This window comes from Bos taurus, chromosome 9 (assembly GCF_002263795.3).
Source record: "Bos taurus isolate L1 Dominette 01449 registration number 42190680 breed Hereford chromosome 9, ARS-UCD2.0, whole genome shotgun sequence".
In the NCBI taxonomy this organism is placed as follows: domain Eukaryota; kingdom Metazoa; phylum Chordata; class Mammalia; order Artiodactyla; family Bovidae; genus Bos; species Bos taurus.
The window spans coordinates 41,777,767-41,797,675 of NC_037336.1; the positions used below are offsets into that span (position 1 = coordinate 41,777,767).

General features: G+C 37.3%; 1 protein-coding gene across 1 annotated transcript in view; it reads right to left on the minus strand.

The window, feature by feature from the left end:
- The window catches only part of AFG1L (AFG1 like ATPase), a 196,011-nt gene that overhangs the window by 122,657 nt on the left and 53,445 nt on the right, over window positions 1-19,909 (minus strand). The window contains exons 4-6 of the mRNA NM_001192915.1: window positions 15,804-15,905; window positions 14,754-14,884; window positions 4,985-5,084 (exon numbers count right to left, since the gene is read on the minus strand). Coding sequence (NP_001179844.1) covers window positions 4,985-5,084; window positions 14,754-14,884; window positions 15,804-15,905 — 333 coding nt within the window. The remainder of the gene's footprint in view (window positions 1-4,984; window positions 5,085-14,753; window positions 14,885-15,803; window positions 15,906-19,909) is intronic.

Genomic DNA, 19,909 nt, shown 5'->3' on the forward strand with positions numbered 1-19,909 from the left:
GCCTTATACCAAGTTATTATCATTTCTTGTTATTATCATATATTGTATATATAGCAATAACCTACTAGAGTGTCTCCCTGAATCCACCATATTACTGTACCCCATCCTATAACCCATTCTCCATACTATAACCAGAGTGGTATTCCAAATCCAATCTTACCAGTCCCTACTAAAAGCACTTTAGTGGCTTCCCATTTCTCTTATAATAAAATCCAAAATCCTTATTACTGCTTTATAAGGTCCGAGCTCTCACTTCTCCAGATTCATCCTGTACCTCACTGTATACTACTTCCCCTTCACTGGTGTATTCCAGCCACATTGGCTAGCTTTCAGTTCCTCAAACAGGTCATTCTCTCTCCAATCACTGCGCTTTGCTTCAACCCTCTGCCAAGAAGGTTCTTCTCCCACCTCGCATAACACTCTGAGAATAAGCAGAAGCTATTTTGAAAATAATAATAAGTATCCGGGGGCTAGAAATTAACAGCAGTAACCTAAAGAAAAAGTTGAATGCATTCTGATGGCTGGAAAAGAGGACATACTATACCTGGGATGGGGTAGAAAAAGATCAGTGATGACCAACAAGAAGGAAAGATAGAGGACAGTGTGTCAAAAGAGTCACAACCTACATTCTAGCCTCTGTTCTGTCACTCACTGTCCATGTGATTTCTTTTTAATCTATAAACAGGAAAACTAACTTTTTTGTTGTCCAATTCTATGAGGTTTAACAGATGTAACCACCAGTACAATCGGGATACAAAACAGTTCCAAACTCCCCCTCAAATTCTCTGGTGCTGGCCTTTTGTAGTCAAACACCTTATCACTCCAGGCCCCTGGCAACCACTGACCCATTCTTTGTCCTACACATTTAACTTTTCCTGACATTCAAACTTAATCTTCCTAAGTCTTGTTTCTTCAGTCATGAAGAAACACACACACACACCAGCAGGAGATGGCATATATATATAACATATATACCATCTTCTTTATATTAAAATAGTAAGCTACTTATGATGACTGATTGTCTGCCATGGTTAAAAAACCTGGTGTATGCTAAGCATCCCATCTAGATTCATATTTAGAAAAGGCTTTCTTTAAATTTGTGGCTAATGCCCGATTTTTGGAATCCTGCATCTTGGACCTTCGGTCTCCTCCATAGGGACGGCTCCATCTCGGATTTCTATGTGCTACCTTAGTGGGCCTATAACTTTGTTTACTCCTACAAAGCTATGAGCTCCAGAATGTTCCTAACCTCTCCTGTGGTTGGCCTTCCTCAGTTTACACACTGCAGTAGCTTGAGCAGCCACTGGCAATTTTCTTCTCAACAGTCTTTGCTTGGGGAGTCATTCTAAGCTTGTTCATGCACCTTGCTTTTTATGAACATAGCTTATCCTGAATGCCTAAAGGTAATACTGAAGATACTATTAAGTCAACAAGTCGCAGGAGTAGAGTCAAGCCTTCTGTCCCCATTGATGATCTAATATGAAAAAACTTATTGCCTTGTCTCATAGGGCTATTACACTAGTAAATCACAAGAATGAGATACAGAACATTATAAGGATTTTAATAAATGCATCTGAAAAATCATTCATAATTCTCTATAGTATAACAGATTATGTATAACTATAATTGTTTGAATAACTAGATCTTAAGGTATTGATGAACCAATTAATGTTTCCCTAAAATAAGGCATCTTATGGTATACAAGAAGAGTCTAAACTTGGCCTAACCCTTCTGCTGCTGCTGCTGCTGCTGCTAAGTCGCTTCAGTCGTGTCCGACTCTGTTCGACCCCATAGATGGCAGCCCACCAGGCTTCCCCATCCTTGGGATTCTCCTGGCAAGAACATTGGAGTGGGTTGCCATTTCCTTCTCTGATGCATGAAAGTGAAAAGTGAAAGTGAAGTCGCTCAGTCTTGTCCGACTCCTAGCGACCCCATGGACTGCAGCCTATCAGGCTCCTCTGTCCATGGGATTTTCCAGGCAAGAGTACTGGAGTGGGGTGCCATTGCCTTCTCCGGCCTAACCCTATTTATATATTTTAATTAATGAACAGCTGAAGATATAGAGGCCCAATTACTAAGCTTATAAATGTCATAGCTAGTAGGGGTAGCTAAAAATAATGTTAGAATCATACTTCAAAAATATCAACATAAATCAATAATATGGAAAAACATAGACAAATTAATAAGCTGAAACAGGAAGAAAAAAGAGATCAACTACAAAAATAGAGAAAGAGAGAGACCTAGTTTGACAGCAGCTCACACAGTAATATCTGGGCATATTAGTAGATTACAAATTCTCTATAAGTCATTAATGTGACATGACAATTAAAAAAAAAAAAAAACAGAACCAAAAACTCACACCACTACATTGCTCTTTTCAGGTTCAGTGATGAGCTCCATGTCACCAATTCCAATGATCAACTCTCAACCTCATTTTTCACCTCCTAGCAGCATTTAACAAAGGTGATCATCCATCTTTTTTGTACCGCTTCCCTTTTCCTTGTTCAACATACTCTTGGCTCTCCTACTCATTGGCTGCTCTTACCAGCTTCCTTTAGGACAGATGACTCCCAAATTTCTATCTCCAGTCCAAACCTTTCCTTGAAATCCAAATTTATATGCATCTGTCTCATAACCATAGACACCCCAGAACCCTACGTCTACCTCCCTTCCCAAATTAGCTTTTCCTATAGTCTTTCCCATTACAATAAACAGCCAAGTTACCCTTCCAATTGCTCAGGTCATAATCTTTGAGCCATTCTTGATCTTTTTTTTTAATAACCCATATTCACTCTATCATTAAATCCTTTTGACTGCCTGCAAAACCTGACTACTCTCACCACCTTCACTGCTCCGTCATCTGCCCTCAGGATTGTTACGGTCATCTTCTAAATGGTCTCCCTACTTCCAACCTTGAAACCTCACTCCCACAATCTATTCTCAATACTGCAGAGAGAACCTTTAAAAATACACATTTACTCAATATTCATTCTAAGCCTATTTACTGAGATCCAATTATGTGCAAGGCATTATTTCAGGTGCTTAAAATATATATATATGTGAAAAGAAGAGGTAAAAGTTGTTGCTCTCTTAAAGCTTTTGCATCCTGGAAGAGCACAGATAATAAACTATAAATACAGTAAAATAAATAAATAAATGAAGTACATGGTAGATCCATAAATGCTACATGAAAAAAACAGAGCAGGTAAGAAGAAGCAGTGCCAGGGGAAATGGGATGGTTTGTAGATTCAAATGGGAAATGAGTCTAGGTGTCATTGGCAAAATAACCTTTGAGCAAAGACCTGAAAGAGGAAAGGACTTAATCATGCAGATATCTGGTATAACAGCATTCCAGTCGGATGTTAACATTCAGTTCAGTTCAGTTGCTCAGTCATGTCCGATTCTTTGCGACCCCATGAATCGCAGCAGGCCAGGCCTCCCTGTCCATCACCAACTCCCGGAGTTTACCCAAACTCATGTCCATCAAGTCGGTGATGCTATCCAGCCATCTCATCCTCTGTCGTCCCCTTCTCCTCCTGCCCACAATCCCTCCCAGCATCAGAGTCTTTTCCAATTAGTCAACTCTTCACATGAAGTGGCCAAAGTATTGGAGTTTCAGCTTTAACATCAGTCCTTTAAAAGAACACTCAGGACTGATCTCCTTTAGAATGGACTGGTTGGATCTCCTTGCAGTCCAAGGGACTCTCACGAGTCTTCTCCAACACCACAGTTCAAAAGCATCAATTCTTTGGTGCTCAGCTTTCTTCACAGTCCAACTTTCACATCCATACATGACCACAGGAAAAACCATAGCCTTGACTAGACGGACCTTTGTTGGCAAAGTAATGTCTCTGCTTTTGAATATGCTATCTAGGTTGGTCATAACTTTCCTTCCAAAGAGTAAGCGTCTTTTAATTTCATGGCTGCAATCACCATCTACAGTGATTTTGGAGTGCAAAAAAATAAAGTCTGACACTGTTTCCACTGTTTCCCCATCTATTTCCCATGAAGTGATAGGACCGGATGCCATGATCTTAGTGTTCTGAATGTTGAGCTTTAAGCCAACTTTTTCACTCTCCTCTTTCACTTTCATCAAGAGGCTCTTTAGTTTCTCTTCACTTTCTGCCATAAAGGTGGTGTCATCTGCATATCTGAGGTTATTGATATTTCTCCCGGCAATCTTGATTCCAGCTTGTGTTTCATCCAGCCCAGCGTTTCTCATGATGTACTCTGCATGTAAGTTAAATAAGGCTGACAATATACAGCCTTGACATACTCCTTTTCCTATTTGGAACCAGTCTGTTGTTCCATGTCCAGTTCTAACTGTAGCTTCCTCACCTGCATATAAGTTTCTCAAGAGGCAGGTCAGATGGTCTGGTATTCCCATCTCTTTCAGAATTTTCCACAGTTTATTGTCATCCACACAGTCAACATTAAGAATACATAAAATACTATTTTTTGGTAGTATTCAACCTTCAATTGACCACATGATGGGCTGAAAGATACAAGATTTTAACTTGCTATTTTTATTTTTTTTTTTTTTTTTATAATTCTTAAACAATGTCCTAATAAGCCACAAGTGCTTTTTCAGAAATGATAAATGAAGTATCAGAAACCACTTATGCAGGCAAGCTTTAAGTCTTTTCCCAAGATTCAATTAGGAATTTTTCCTTTCATTTCACTGAGTTTCTTTCATGACCCATAAAAAGCAGTTAGAAAGGCCAGTATTTTTAATATGCATATCGAATACTCAGAGAAAAACTGCAAGTGTGTCAAACACAGGAGATCACCTGGATTTAGCATGCTAAAACATTTTCAAATACAAATACCGACTGATTTTTCAAATTAAGTTAGCTATAAAACTTAGGATAAAACTAAGTCATCAGATTTATTAACATAATAAAATGAGTACAAAATTATGAATTTTTAAAAGCTTATTCATTCCCACCTAATTGGATAAGACTAGCACAATGTTTGTTTTTACCTTCCGGTGGCCTGTTGGATGTTGCCACAACGACGACCCCATTTTTGAACAGATTTTCAAAAAGCTGTTTCAGAATCATGGCATCAGCAATGTCAGTGACCTATGGACAGCAACACACTTGTTTTATTTTAATTTTACTTCTGCTCTAACAAATTTGTTAATGGCTCATCTTTTTTTTTTTTTTTTAATATGGAAGTGAATTCCAAGAGAAAAATTCTAATTATCATGAAGAAAAGAGTAGATAATTAAAAGCATGGAAGACTGTAGTCAGTTAAACTTGACTCTTCTTTTTTGCAAGCCTATCATTTCTACACAAATTATCAAATGATTCTATGTTAACTTCTTTCATAGAACTACAGGTGGAAAGCACAGATAATTGTCCTAAACATTTAGGAAATCTAACTAATTAGAACTAACATAACCAACTCCCCCCTCATACTCCCGCCTCCTACTCCCATTACAGCCTCTCTCTCCAAATAAAGAGGAGAGAGGAAAAAAGAGAAAAAAAAAAAAACACAGGCTGTTTGAGATTTCTAACACCTTTCTGGCAAAGGTCCTTGAAAAGGTGACTTTAAATGGTCATGGGACTTTAGAAATAAGGACAAGTAGCCTGTGAGACAAAATCAGCTGCTGTTGAAAATAGAATGATATGACATAGATACTATTGTGCAATTGTTGCACAAAACAATTCAACAGATGGCCCATCACAAAAATAAGCAATTTCATTGTTCTTTTTAAGTGCCTTCTATTACTGTCCATGAATAATCAAAAGGCACTGCAGTCATTTCCAGCACAGCCAGCCTCTGCTAACCTTCACAAACACAAATATTCCTTCTACAAAAAAAAACCAAAAACAAAAAAAACCAACCTTATAAGAATGGTTAACATGGTGCTGAAAAAAAAAAAATAGCTTCTGACTAAAACAGAAATAAACAATGCAGATAAAACTATTTCATCTAAGTTACAGAGATAATATGACCACTGATACTTTCTAAGATTATTTTTTAATCCACAATTAACAAGCAATCTTAATGATAATTTTTTTTTAAAAGCTTTTTAAAATCACAAAGAAATACAGAAATTAGGGAGGGAAGGAAGTTGACTTCACAAATAAATATATAGTGAAGGTTGATATTAATTATTGCACCTTACCCTATGAATATAATAACATGGTTTTGGATACTCTCAGTGTAAAAATGTTTTGATCTTCCTTTAACAGCACATTTTAGGTAATCTCAATAAAACTTATTTTATATTCATAAAAATATATCACACAATATATATCACATTGTTATTTTTAAACCATGCTAAAGTACACAGAAACTAGTGACATTTTTTCAAATTAGATCAAAATACTAAAAGTGACCGACTAAATGGTTGTAACACAACTAACAACAATCTGGGTGACAGAAGTCTAAATCACTTCTCTCTTTCAGCTGATATCTCACTCAAAAGTTGATTTCCTTCCCACCTGAACAAAACCAAATCAAACCAGGATATGGGAATGTGCAGATATTTTTTTTTTTTGCTGTCTCAGGCTTTAACTTTAAACCATTAACTAAAAAAATTTAAAAAGACCTAAAGAACTTACAAAGTGGTGATTAAAATGAAAAGGAAAGTGGTACTGATATTATTTAATTTGGAGCTTAGGATCACTGTCAAATTTTGCTTCCGCCAAAACACTCACAGAGAAGGCCCTTTTCAAATGCTTAAACACCAGTGGCATTTCTGATGAGAGGACAGAACAAGCTTGCAAATTTTAGAAGCAACTGCACTTTTAAATTGGATTCCCAATACACTGACTTTTAAAAAGAATGGTTATTAATTAAAATCACCCAATTTTAGAGAATAAAAATGATCATTTGACTATCTCACTGATTTTCTTGAAAAAAATTAAAATAGCTTTTGTGCCCTAAAGGTTCAGATAAGTGAAGGGACATTTAGCTTATAACACTGTGCAAAGGTTTAAACTGGAAGTTGAAAAAGCAAGCAATAAGGACTGGTGGTTGAATTATAATTTGTTGTTTTTGTATTACAGAATGTTTTTGCTCTAGCAGAGTAAATTAACTTGGAGAAGCGATGGCTAATTAATAAAGCAGGAGTCACTTGGTGTAGCCGGGTGCCAATGCATACTCTTTTGATCTTGTCCTTGCACTTGTTCAGCTTTGCTGGGGAACAGTAATTTTACAGTATAAGTGAACAGAAGACAATTGGCCACACATTCTTGAAGAGCGAGCTTTTTCATCACCCAGCATTTCATTACCACCAGGAACAAAAGAGAAGGCTACAGATTACCACTAAGGGTAGTCTGCTAATACAGAGTGGAGACATTTCATTAGCATTAAAGAGAAAAGATTTTTTTATGACCTAGAGTTGCTTTCCATCATGACTTGCTTAAGTAAAAAAAAGGAAAAAAAAAATCTAATGGTTAATTTACATGTGTAAGTACTTGAGTCTCAGTCATCTACTGATTGGTACAGGGCCATGTAATGAGTGACAAACATAAGCATGCATTATTAGTAATTAGTATTAGCACAAAAATAAGCACCTATTTTTTATTAGCAGTTTTTAATAGCTTTCCTGTTTTATAAAAACGGTCAAAACTATTTTTTAAATGATATTGATAGCTTATAGAGGAGAATTTTGCATGATATTCTGCTCATCAGAATTCTTTTTTTTTTTGGACCATATTAGTAAAATATCTATCCAGTGTCCCTAAAAGAAACATGAGAAAACATTTTTTAAAAAATTCAGTCTCCTTCAGTATTCTGATATCTTCAGAATCATAAATGGCTTAATAATAAATATTAATATTCAAAGAGAATATAATGAAGACCCTAAAGAAAACTTTAAGGAAAACCTATTCTTTTATTTCAGTAATTAATAATTAAAACACATAAAAATATTCTATCTAGACAAATCTCTCAAACAAGAACAATGTATTTGATAAGAGGTAAAACTGAAATACTACGCTTGGTAAAACTGACCTTCTGCAAATGTAATCTGAATGCTACCAAAACATAATCTTAAAAAAGCCCTAAATTTAAGAGAAAATAAACAATGTATTATTGTTTTTAAGCAACAATTGTTCCCATTCATCCCCCTATAAAATAAATATTAATTAACACCATCTAATGGTCAATAATAATTAAAAATCAAGACCAGTAATAGGATTCAATTTTTAAAGTGAAGTGGTGATTGCAGATACACTGTCATAGAGATTAAAGTGCCTAAAAACTGCACTAGCAAATCAGCAATGTATGTACTAGGCTTACTAGGCTTAAGGATAATTTCTACATTCTATCATTAAAAGATTTTCTAAAAACCCACCTAGTTCTAGGTCTATATATTTAAACATATAATAGAAGACATATAACAAAAAGAACATACAACATAGCCTTTATTACTAGTGAATAAGAGCACTGATGATGGATTCAAGAGTTACCAGCTCTGTAACCTTGGAAAAGTAACTCAACTTCTCTGACCCTTAATTCTCTCATCAATCCAATAAAGGCAGTAACAACAACTACCTTGCAAAATCATTAGATATAGTAAATCCTCAAGAAATGTTCACTATGACTGTTACCTCTGTATGTTATATATGCGAGGATAAGACCATACGATTTTTATGTAACTGTTAAGAATTTTAGCTGTAGATGGAATGATACACAGCATAGCACAGTAGTTAGGAGCACGGGCACATAGAGAACACTCAGTAAACAGTAGCTAATATTATCACAGCATATACTGATAGAATAAAAGCACCCTCATAAATAAATGGTCATTGAATCCAACAGTTAGTTCACAAAAGATGGATTTAACAGTAAGCAAATATATACAAAAAAGACAAACCATATTATTAAAAGAATATAATTAAAACAATGAGATCCCATTTTTCACCTATTAGACAAAAATGCTAAGATAATTCAGAACATTGACAGGAAAAAATGCAGGTTGTTATATATGAAGGAAGTGGGCTTAGTTGGGGGAGCACTTCAATAACTTCAATAGTTATTGATACTAAGATTTATTCATTCATTTGCTCGCTCATTATTATTTGTTCATTCATTTATACTCAAGCACTATTCTAGACATTTGAGATACATCAATCAGCAAAACAACCTTCGAGTTTACACTCCTGTAGAGAAATATGTATAATAAGTAGTAAACAATAAATAAGTAGATATATGTCAGAGGTAATATATGTTATGGAAAAAAAAGGATAGGGGCTTTAGAAGTGTGGGAGTCAACTGTATTTTTAAACAGGGTATCGGCCTTGTTAAGGGTATAACTAAGCAAAGATCTGAAGAAGTAAGAGAGTATCATGATGGACATGTAGGGGAGGCCATTCCATGCAGAAAGTGCAAAGGCTTAGCTTGTTTGTTCTAAATTGTACAGACGCTGGGGTCAGAGTGCTGGTGTGCCAATACTCTGAGGTATCATTTTATCTTCTTGATTTTTAGAAAAGGAGGACCAGTAGAGACCTGAACTGGCAGTTAACCCAGTTTTGATGTGCTAGAAGGAGCTTTTCTAAGACCAGTGGAAGACAGTCCACAGGATACTGAAATTAGGAAATCTAGGCTCTGCTCAATGATCAACTCTGCCCTCATTCTTGCCCTTATATTCTCGCTTTCCCTGGCTTTTCTCCAAAGTGAAAGTGAAAGTGAAGTCTCTCAGTCGCGTCCGACTCTTTGTGACCCTGTGGACTGTAACCTACCATGCTCCTCCGTCCATGGGATTCTTCAGGCAAGAATACTGGAGTGGGTTGCCATTTCCTTCTCCAGGGGATCTTCCTGACCCAGGGATTGAACCCCGGTCTCCTGCCTTGCAGGCAGACGCTTTAACCTCTGAGCCACCTCTGTTTAGCGATCTGTTTAGGCTCTGCTCAGTGATCAACTCTGCCCTCATTCTTGCCCTTATATTCTCGATTTCCCTGGCTTTTCTCCAAAAGGTATATGCAAATACTAGTCTTTTCTTGCATGCAGTGATAAGCTCCAAGGTTCAAGTTTGGTACTGCAGGGAAAACAAAAAAGCAAGACTATTAACATTTTTCATTCTAGGACATTCAGGCCAACTTTGCTCAAGGGAAGAGGGTAAACGCTACCATACTAGCATGCTACCCTGAAATACAGGAGCAAATAAAAGCAATCAAGTTGTTTTTCAGTCTCATTCTGTAGTCTTTCTGCATATTTTTTTCAGAACTCTGGTGAGAAACAAGTATTTGGTATAAAAACCACCAATACCTATGGTTCCCTAATCTATGAAGAAAATAGGATTGGGAAAAGTAGGGAACATTCAGTGAGTCTGAAAGTAAGAGTGATAAGGTTAGAAAGGAAGCAGGTGCTGGCAGGGAGCAGGGTTGAGCAAGGGGGATGACACCATCTTGAAAAGTGAAAGTCTTAGTCACTCAGCCGTGTCTGACTGAGTAGCCTGCCAGACTCCTCTGTCCATGGAATTTCCCAGGCAAGAATTCCGGAATGGGTTGCCATTCCTTTCTCCTGCCTTATAATCCCATCTTATATTCTGCCTTAGAGTTTAAGCCCTTTTAAGTTGGGTTTTCTGTTACCTGCAGCCAAAAGCATCCTAATGTATACCTCTTCTCTTTGCTTTTCTTGGGCTTTGGTTCATCCAGGTAAACCTCCTCCCATTAGAGGTAACAGATATTAAGGAAGATGACATTTCCTCACATTACTTTACTTCTATTCACTCTATTTGTTCTAGATCACAGGAAATTTTTTTTCAATACAGAAGATAAGAGCAAGACATAAATTGAATAATTCCTTTCTCATCAAAACTCTTGGCAAGAAACAGGAGATTCAGCTAAAGGAAAGGGCTTGTTTATACTTGAGATCCCAGGATGAAATAGCACTGAAAGCACCTCCTGGGAACTGGTGCTGGAAACTGGCCTGAAATTACAGGTTGCTCTGGAGAGCTCAGCAGCTGCCTAGGGAGGACCCTGGTACTCCTTCCGCTAATGTGATTCAGCTACTTCCTAAATCTCTTTGTTCTTGGCTCATTACTAAGTGGGAACTTCCCTCTGTACCTTTTAGTTCAAATACACAAGAAAAAATGTATGACTGGCTTAATCACTAGGCCACACCACACAAGTCCACGGGTGTTGACAAGCTTGTAGACTAGCTACTCATAGATCAGATGTCCTGACATGATCCATGTGACTGTGGGACAGATAGGGTCCTATAGAAAGGAATAAGACTCTTTAAGACAACTGGGGTGAATGAGTAAATGAATGAATGAACCAATTCTGGATAAAGTAGGAGATGACAGACAGCTGCGTCACATTCACTTTCTCTTTGTTAGCAAGCAACATTTTATAAGCAAGGGATCTGTCTCCCTCTTGATCTCCCCTAATATATAATTTCAAAAATCTTTTCTGTTGCCTTACATTTCATTTACAATACTTGATTCATCCCAATAGATAGTTGCTTTTGTTTCCTTCTTCACAACCATGTATCAATCTTCTAAAATTTGAACTCAACAGAGAATATCCAGCAATCAGACAGGTTTCTATTAAGACCTCACTATGAGGATGGCAATATGATTTTCATGGGCCCTTTAACCTTCAGAAGACCTTTCCTCAATTAAAATATATTTAAACATATATATAAATATACATCTATATACATATAAATTACATTTTATAACTGTGTTGGTATAAACAAATATAGTACAGATACAGACAGATACAGGCTGGATTCACTATTGATATATTCATTTCTTCTCCAAATTATAAAAAAAATTATTTTCATGGGTCCCTTAAAGTATCATGGACTCTCAGCACTGTACCTGCTGTGCCTAGTATGTAATTTGGCCCTGCTTGGCATAAATCTTCTCGGGATCTTTGCACAACCAGATTTTTATCTTCTCCTAACATTCCTAAACAGTCTTATCAATGGTCCTGCCAACTCTATTAGTTACTTCCATCATGCAGAATAACTATTTAATAGAATTAAGTGAAGTAAGGACACTTTGTAAGCCATGAATTTGTTAACAAAGTTTGGGTAATAATATACTTTAAAAATTTTAATTTCAATACCTTTAATCAAAAATTTAATGTGTTGAATACCTGATAACTGTGGCAAAAGAAGGTACTCAGAGTCATGTACCTCAAAGTTTCTCTTGTTTAAAAAGCTGACACAACACAAGTAACATACAGAAGTAGTGCTTTGTTCACATCACTGGTTTCCCTCTTTCAATAAAACTTCTGTTTCTAAGGGGAAAAAAAAAATTTAACTCTGTCGATTCAATTTTGTTTAGAGATATTTTGGTTAAAACTCATAATGAGAAACCAAGAGAGATGGCGTTCAGTGATTCATGACTGACTTGTTGAAGGCCACATAACTGTTAACTCGGTGCTATTTTTAGAACTAAATAAGGCCCTCTCTTTCTGTAGTACACTCGTGTACTCAGTGTACCTCTTCAGAGCAGCTAAGGAACATCTCTTTCCATAAGCCTTTCTTCCGAAGACCTTTGTAGTTCTATAACACAAAGGGTGAATGCGAATGCCAGGCTGTCTGAATATGACTGAAGGGAGAAAGAGGTAAAAATTCCTCCTCCCCAGATGGTTCAGTGTAACACCATTACTGGTTAAAAAAAATTCTCCTTTCTCCTCTATCATAAACTGAGACCGTTGTGAGCTGTGTGTATTGAGTTGCTGCTACTGCTACTGCTAAGTTGCTTCAGTCGTGTCCGACTCTGTGCGACCCCATAGACGGCAGCCCACCAGGCTCCCTTGTCCGTGGGATTCTCCAGGCAAGAATGCTGGAGTGGGTTGCCATTTCCTTCTCCAATGCATGGAGGTGAAAAGAGAAAGTGAAGTACCTCAGTCCTGTCCGACTCTGAGACACCCCATGGACTGCGGCCTACCGGGCTCCTCCATCCATGGGATCTTCCAGGCAAGAGTACTGGAGTGGGGTGCCATCACCTTCTCCAACTGAGTTGCTAGAGGAGACCAACTTGCCTCATTTGGGATAAAGGAATCCTGGCCATAGATCTATCCACTAACTCGCACAGAATAACAGGAAATAATGCACTACCAATTTAAATGCATAATTTCAGAGAATCTTAAAATTGGAAGAAACTTTAAAATTCAACCAGAGCAATTTCCTCACTTCATTACAAATACATTGTGAGGCTTAGATGAGATGTATGAGTCACCCAGGGCCTGCCTTGAGGTAAAGTGAAAAGTGAAAGTCACTCAGTCATGTCTGACTCTTTGAGACCCCCATGGACTATATAGTTCATGGAATTCTCCAAGCCAGAATAATGGAGTGGGTAGCCGTTCCCTTCTCCAGGCGATCTTCCCAACCTACGGATTGAACTCAGGTCTCCCACATTGCAGGCAGAATCTTTACCAGTTGAGCCACGGGTAGGCATATAACTAATGTTAGTTCCCTACTCTTGAAAGTTCTCTGGGCCTTTATTCTAGGCAATCAGACACAGGAGTTTCTGCACTCGGGTCCAGAAATATTTTTTCAAAAGTTTTGGGTGTGATGCCCTGTTTTTAAGCTTATATTCAGTACTCACAGATTTATTTTGAGCTTATATTCAGTACGTATGGATTTTTCTATTTTCATTCCAATAATCAATTGCACTTATGGTAAGCATCTTAGAAAAAGCATTTCAGAACTACCAAAAAGAACAGTCAAATAAAGAGAAAATAATTCTTAACCTAGAGTATCTTGTATCATTATTATTGTTGCTGTTATTTTTACTACTACTATTTTAACACTGGGATACAGAAGGATACAGAGGACACAGAATAAGCATAAGACTTTGCTTGCCTTGATGCGATAACTGCTCTCATAAGAAATAAAGACCAAGAAATAACATATTACCAATTTAAATGCACAATTTCAAACCCTAAAACCAAAACAAACTTTAAAATTTCAACTCAACCATTCCCTTCCTTCATCACAGATAAGTGATGAGGCTTAAATGAGATGTGTGAATCCTTTATTTTTTATATAACACTTGAAAAAAAAAAACTTCAAATATCTTTAAAGATATTATTTTGTAATCATAATATTATTTCCTTTACATCATGATGTAGGGGAAATGTGAATCCATTGATTAGAATATAGGGTAGGCAAGCTTCCTACAAAAGGAAGAATAGTAAACATTTTAGGCTTTGCCAGCCATATAGGCTGTCTGATGCATTTTTGTTGTTTTTTTTCCTTTAATAATTTCATTTATTTATTTATTTGTTTATTTTTGGCTGTTCTGGGTCTTTTCTGCTGTGCAGGCCTTTCTCTGTTTGTGGTGAGCAGGGGCTATGCTTCATAACAGTGTGCAAACTTCTCATTGCGGTGGCTTCTCTTGTTGGGGGACACAGGCTCTAGGTGCCTGGGCTTCAGTAGCTGATAGTTGAGGTTTCCAGGCTCACAGCACAGGCTCAATAGCTGTGGGCTGAGTTGCTTCACAGCACGTGGGATCTCCCCAGGCCAGGGACAGAACTTGCCTCTCCTGCACTGGCAGGTGGATTCTTTACCAATGAGCCAACAGGAAAGCCCTCTTTTCCTTTTTTTAAAAAATATAAAAATCTTTTTTTTTTCACTGGCCATACAAAAGTAGATGGGTCAATTTGCCCTGTGCAAGTGATGCTGTGCTGACTCAAGGACTAGATAACAAAATTAAAGTCATAAGAGATAAAGTATTAGTTTCTAAAAACTGATAAAATCAGGAACAGAATTGAAATACTCACACTTAACTCAGTATACCATTCTACATCTATGAAACATCTCTACCTTACCTGAAATTCATCAAAACATAAGAGACATGCTTCTTCACTAATTTCTTCAGCTATAGGAGCTATTGGATCATATGATTTAGCCATGAATCCTGGTTTCCTCTTTGGCAAACTCTGTTTAAGGCGGTGTATTCCTTAAATGGATGAAATTAAACACAAATCAAATATTGTACTAAAAGTACATTTTAGACACCTAAGTACACACTTTTTAAACCTCTAAATGAAACAGCGTGAATATACAAATGAAGTTTAAATTTCACATATAAGCAAATATGATTATTGAGGCTGGTTGCAATTTCTCTACCTCAAAATAAGTTGTTCACATATTACTACATCCCCATGGTTGTAAGGACACTCTGTGATCATTCCATCTCCACTCTTCAGCCACTTTGGAGATGACAAAGTGACAGAACAGATGATTAGATGGTGGCTGATGGATCAACAGATGGATCTTAGCCCTGAGGACTTCAGGGATGCAGGCACAGGAGGTCACCCTGCCCTCTATGTCTGGCACGTCTAATCAGGATGTTCCCTTACTTCCAGCCAGGCCCACTTCATTCACTATATGTTACTAAACGCTGAAAGTATTTGAAGAAAAGTATAATATTCCTGCCCTGAGGAGGTTACAGTATGGCTGGTAAACAAATAATGCAAAGATGAAATAATGTAAGACCACTGACAAAGCAATAAAGCATACATACAAGAACAAACTGAATGCCCGCATGCTAAGATGACATGGAGGAAAGGGCCTAATCAAGAATACCCTGGTGAGACAGGTGAGGCTTTAACATTTCTTACTAATCCTTAGTAGAGGAAATGTCTGGCCTTCACAGAGTAACCTCTGTTCTCTGATTTGGAAGGAATGAATTTGTCTCTAGGACCAACTCTGGACACACCACTAATTATTTCAATATAGCACAAAACAAATGAAACTAAATAAAATCTTACTTTTAGCAAAAATCTAATTTTTTAGATTAAGAACTTTAAAATGAGGAAAATTACTTTGCTGTGTTTGGCCACTTAAAAATCACTTCTTTCAGATCATCAACTTACTTTGGTGAACGTCTAGCATGAAACCGTGAAAATGAACACGTTTTTTCCTCTTCATTTCCACATAAGCATAAAACATGTCCATCACCATTGTTTTCCCTGTACCTTAAAAAAAAAAAAAATACTATTAAACAGTATGTACTGATTGCTCTAGCGGTTGTTCATTAGCTTTGGGATAATGAACCCACACTCTGCTACTGGAAAACTTAACACTATGTTACTTTTTTTTTTTTAAGGAGTGTTTATTTCTTATGTTAAACTACCTAAAAATAAAATGTTGATATTATTCTTTTTTGTTAAAATCCTGTTTTTAGGAAATACATCTAGTTAGCACTCTGGGGACTATTTCCTCCAGAGAACTATGTTCATAACTGGCAAGAATTACAGATTATTTATCAGTCAGTATCTCTTCTGAAAGGCACCAGTATAAATAAAATAATTATTTTATTATTTAAAATAATAATAAATAAAATAAGTAATGGCCCTTACTTAGCATGAGAAAAAGTGTCAGTCACTCAGTCATGTCTGACTCTTTTCGACCCTGTGGACTGTAGCCCACCAGGCTCCTCTGTCCATGGAATTCTCCAGGCAAGAATACTGGAGTGGGTAGCCCTTCCCTTCTCCAGGGTAAGTTCCAGACCCGAGGATCAAACCTGGGTTTCCCACATCCTAGGCAGATTCTTTACCATCTGAGCCACCAGGGAAGCCTGTGGAACTGTCTCAGGCACTATGGAAAATTCACCAGTAAAAAATAAGAAAATATAGACTAGCATCTAACATAAAAACTGCAAATAAATAATAGCTGTAGATTAGAGCTGGATAATTGACAATTATAATACTTTTTTTAAAAGCTGAGAATATAGGCTTTTGAAAGAAATTCAGATACAGATACAGTTAAATTCAGATACAGTTAACCTTTATAATTAAATTATCCAACTTTAATAATTTTAAAGTTAAATAAATACACACTCTCTGAAACTTTTAATCACTATGATCACATTAGCAATTGAAGAATCAACAGCCTGAGCATTTAACAAGGTATGCACCGGAAGCCTATTCCCTCACAGAAAGCCCAGAGCTTTGAGGACACTGAAAGTGATCAAGTTCATTTCACACCCAGCATTCCCCAGCAGGCAGGCCAGGGAATGCTGGTCTTGTCTCTCATCCTCATGGCTTCCTCTATTATCCCTTGCACACTGTTGGTGGGAATGTAAATTGGTGCAGTAGCTATGGAAAACAGTATGGAGATAGCTTTAAAAACTAAAAATAGAACTACCATATGATCCAGCAGTTCTACTCTTGGGCATATATCTGGAAAGAATGAAAACACCAACTTTAAAAGATGCATGCATCCCAATGTTCACAGCAGCACTATTTACAGCAGCCAAAATGTGGAAGCAACCCAATTGCCCATCAGCAGACAACTGGATTAAGAAGATGAGTCCTATGTCATTCCAGATTTTAGCTTGCAGGCACTTTTCAGATTGCTGCACAGAAAGAGATAAAATACCCAGGTCTAACTGAGTTGGGCTAAGAGATCAGGATTGTGGGAGCCCAAAAATGCAGGTGAAATTTGTGAGGCAAAGAGCCCGAGAGGAGGCAGTTCTATAATGAAAGAGCCCCAGAAACCAACACGTGGGCACTCTTGAGTCTTTCACTGAGTAACAGCTGTTCACATGTAAGGTGATACCTCATAACGTGAGCCAAAGAAAGCTGTGAGATGAGCCATTTCCAGAGACAGTGATACATACAACGACTTGAATGATGGTACACTGAATTATGCTGAGTAAAAAAAAGAAAGCCAATCTTAAAAAGTTACAAGCTTTCTTATTTATATAACATTCTTGAAATGACACAATTTTAGAAATGGAGAACAGATTAGTGGTTGCCAGGATGTAGAAATGGAGGGTGAATAGGTATGGTTATAAAATGATGGGCAATACAAGGAATTCTTGTGTTAATACAATTGTTCAGTACCTTGACTAAAGCAGTGGATATATGAACCTACATAGGTGAGAAACTGTATAGAAATAAATATACACACCTAAGTGAGTACAGCACAGCTGATGTGGAACTCCCAGAAACAGAGGGCAAAGTGCATTCCTTGCAGTATGCCATTTTATATAAGGGACATGAATATTACCAAATTTTTATATCCTCGAGGACTACTGAAACCAATACCCTGTGGATACCTAGGGATGACTATATAATTAAAACTGGAGAAATCTGAATAGGATCAGTGAATTGAATCAATGTCAATATCCTCATTTTGATATTTATACTACACTTTTGCAAAATGTTGCCTTAGTGGGGAAATGAGTAAAGTGCATAGAGATTTCTCTGCATTACTTCGTATAACTCCATCTGAATCTATAATTATCTCAATGAAGTTTTCAATTAAAAAAAATACTTCAAATGAATCAAGCTGGCATGCAAGTAACTTATTTAACTACCTGTCACAATAAAATTCAACATATAAAAATTAGATAATCCTGGAACCCTCCTATACTGTTCAGTTCAGTTCAGTTGCTCAGTCGTCCAACATTTTGCGACCCCATGGACTGCAGTACCTCAGGCCTCCCTGTCCATCACCAATTCCCAGAGTTTACCCAAACTCACGTCCATTGAGTCGGTGATGCCATCCAACTATCTCATCCTCTGTCATCCCCCTCTCCTCCTACCTTCAATCTTTCCAGGCATCAGGGTCTTTTCAAATGAGTCAGCTCTTCGCATCAGGTGGCCAAAGTATTGGAGTTCTCAGCTTTAACATCAGTAGTTCCAATGAACACTCAGGACTGATCTCCTTTAGGATGGACTGGTTGGATCTCCTGCAGTCCAAGGGACTCTCAAGAATCTTCTCTAACACCACAGTTCAAAAGCATCAATTCTTCAGCACTCAGCTTTCTTTATAGTCCAACTCTCACATCCATATATATTTATATTAAACTGAGATAATGAATGGAAACTAAACTTATTGCTGTAAGTTTGAAATAAGTTTAGTTTTGCAATGCATTCACTGTGTTGTTCAACTTAAGCTTACGTATGTCACATACGAATCATAATGTTATATATGAATTATGTCTCAATAAAACTAGAAAAACGTGTCAATTTAAAAAAAAATTAGATAATCCTGGAATCCCCCTATACTGTTGGTGGGAATGTAAAGTAGTACAGCCACTATGGAGAACAGTATGGAGGTTTCTTAAGAAACTAAAAACAGAATTACCATATGACCCAAAAATCCCACTACTGGGCATATACCCAAAGAAAACAATAATTCAAAAAGATATATGGGGACTTCACTGGTGGTCCAGTGGCTACGACTCCCTGCTCCCAATGCAGGGGTCCTTGGTTCACTCCCTGGCCAGGGAACTAGATCCCACATGTGACAACTAAAGGTTCAGCAGGCTGCAACCCAAACCTGGTACAGCCAAATAATAAATAAAATATATTAAAAAAAAAAAAAGAGAGATGCACCCCAATGTTCACTGCAGCACTATTTACAATAGCCAGGACATGGAAGCAACCCAAACGTCCATAAGCAGAGTAATGGATAAAGAAGATGTGATACATATACACAATGGAATGATATTCAACAATGAAAAAGAACAAAATAATGCCTTTTGCAGCAACTTGGAGGGCCTTAGAGATTATCACACTGAGTGAAGTAAGTCAAACAACAGAAAGACAAATATCATTTGATATTGCTTACATGTGGAATCTTAAAAAAAGGGAATAAGTGAACTTATTTCCAAAACAGAAGTAGAGTCAAAGATATAGAAAACAAACTTAGAGTTACCAGAGGATAAGGAGAGGGGAGGGATAAATTGGGAGATTGGCACTGACATATATATATACTGTGCATGTGTACTAAGTTGCCTCAGTCATGTCTGACTCTTTGAAACCCTATGGACTGTATAGCCTACCAGGCTCCTCTACCATGGGATTCTCCAGGCAAGAATACTGAAGTGGGCTGCCATGCCCTCCTCCAGGGGATCTTCCCAACCCAGGGATCGAACCGAGGTCTCCCACATTACAGGCGGATTCTTTACCATCTGAGCCACCAGGGAAGCCCATATATATACTGTTATATGTAAAACAGAAAACAA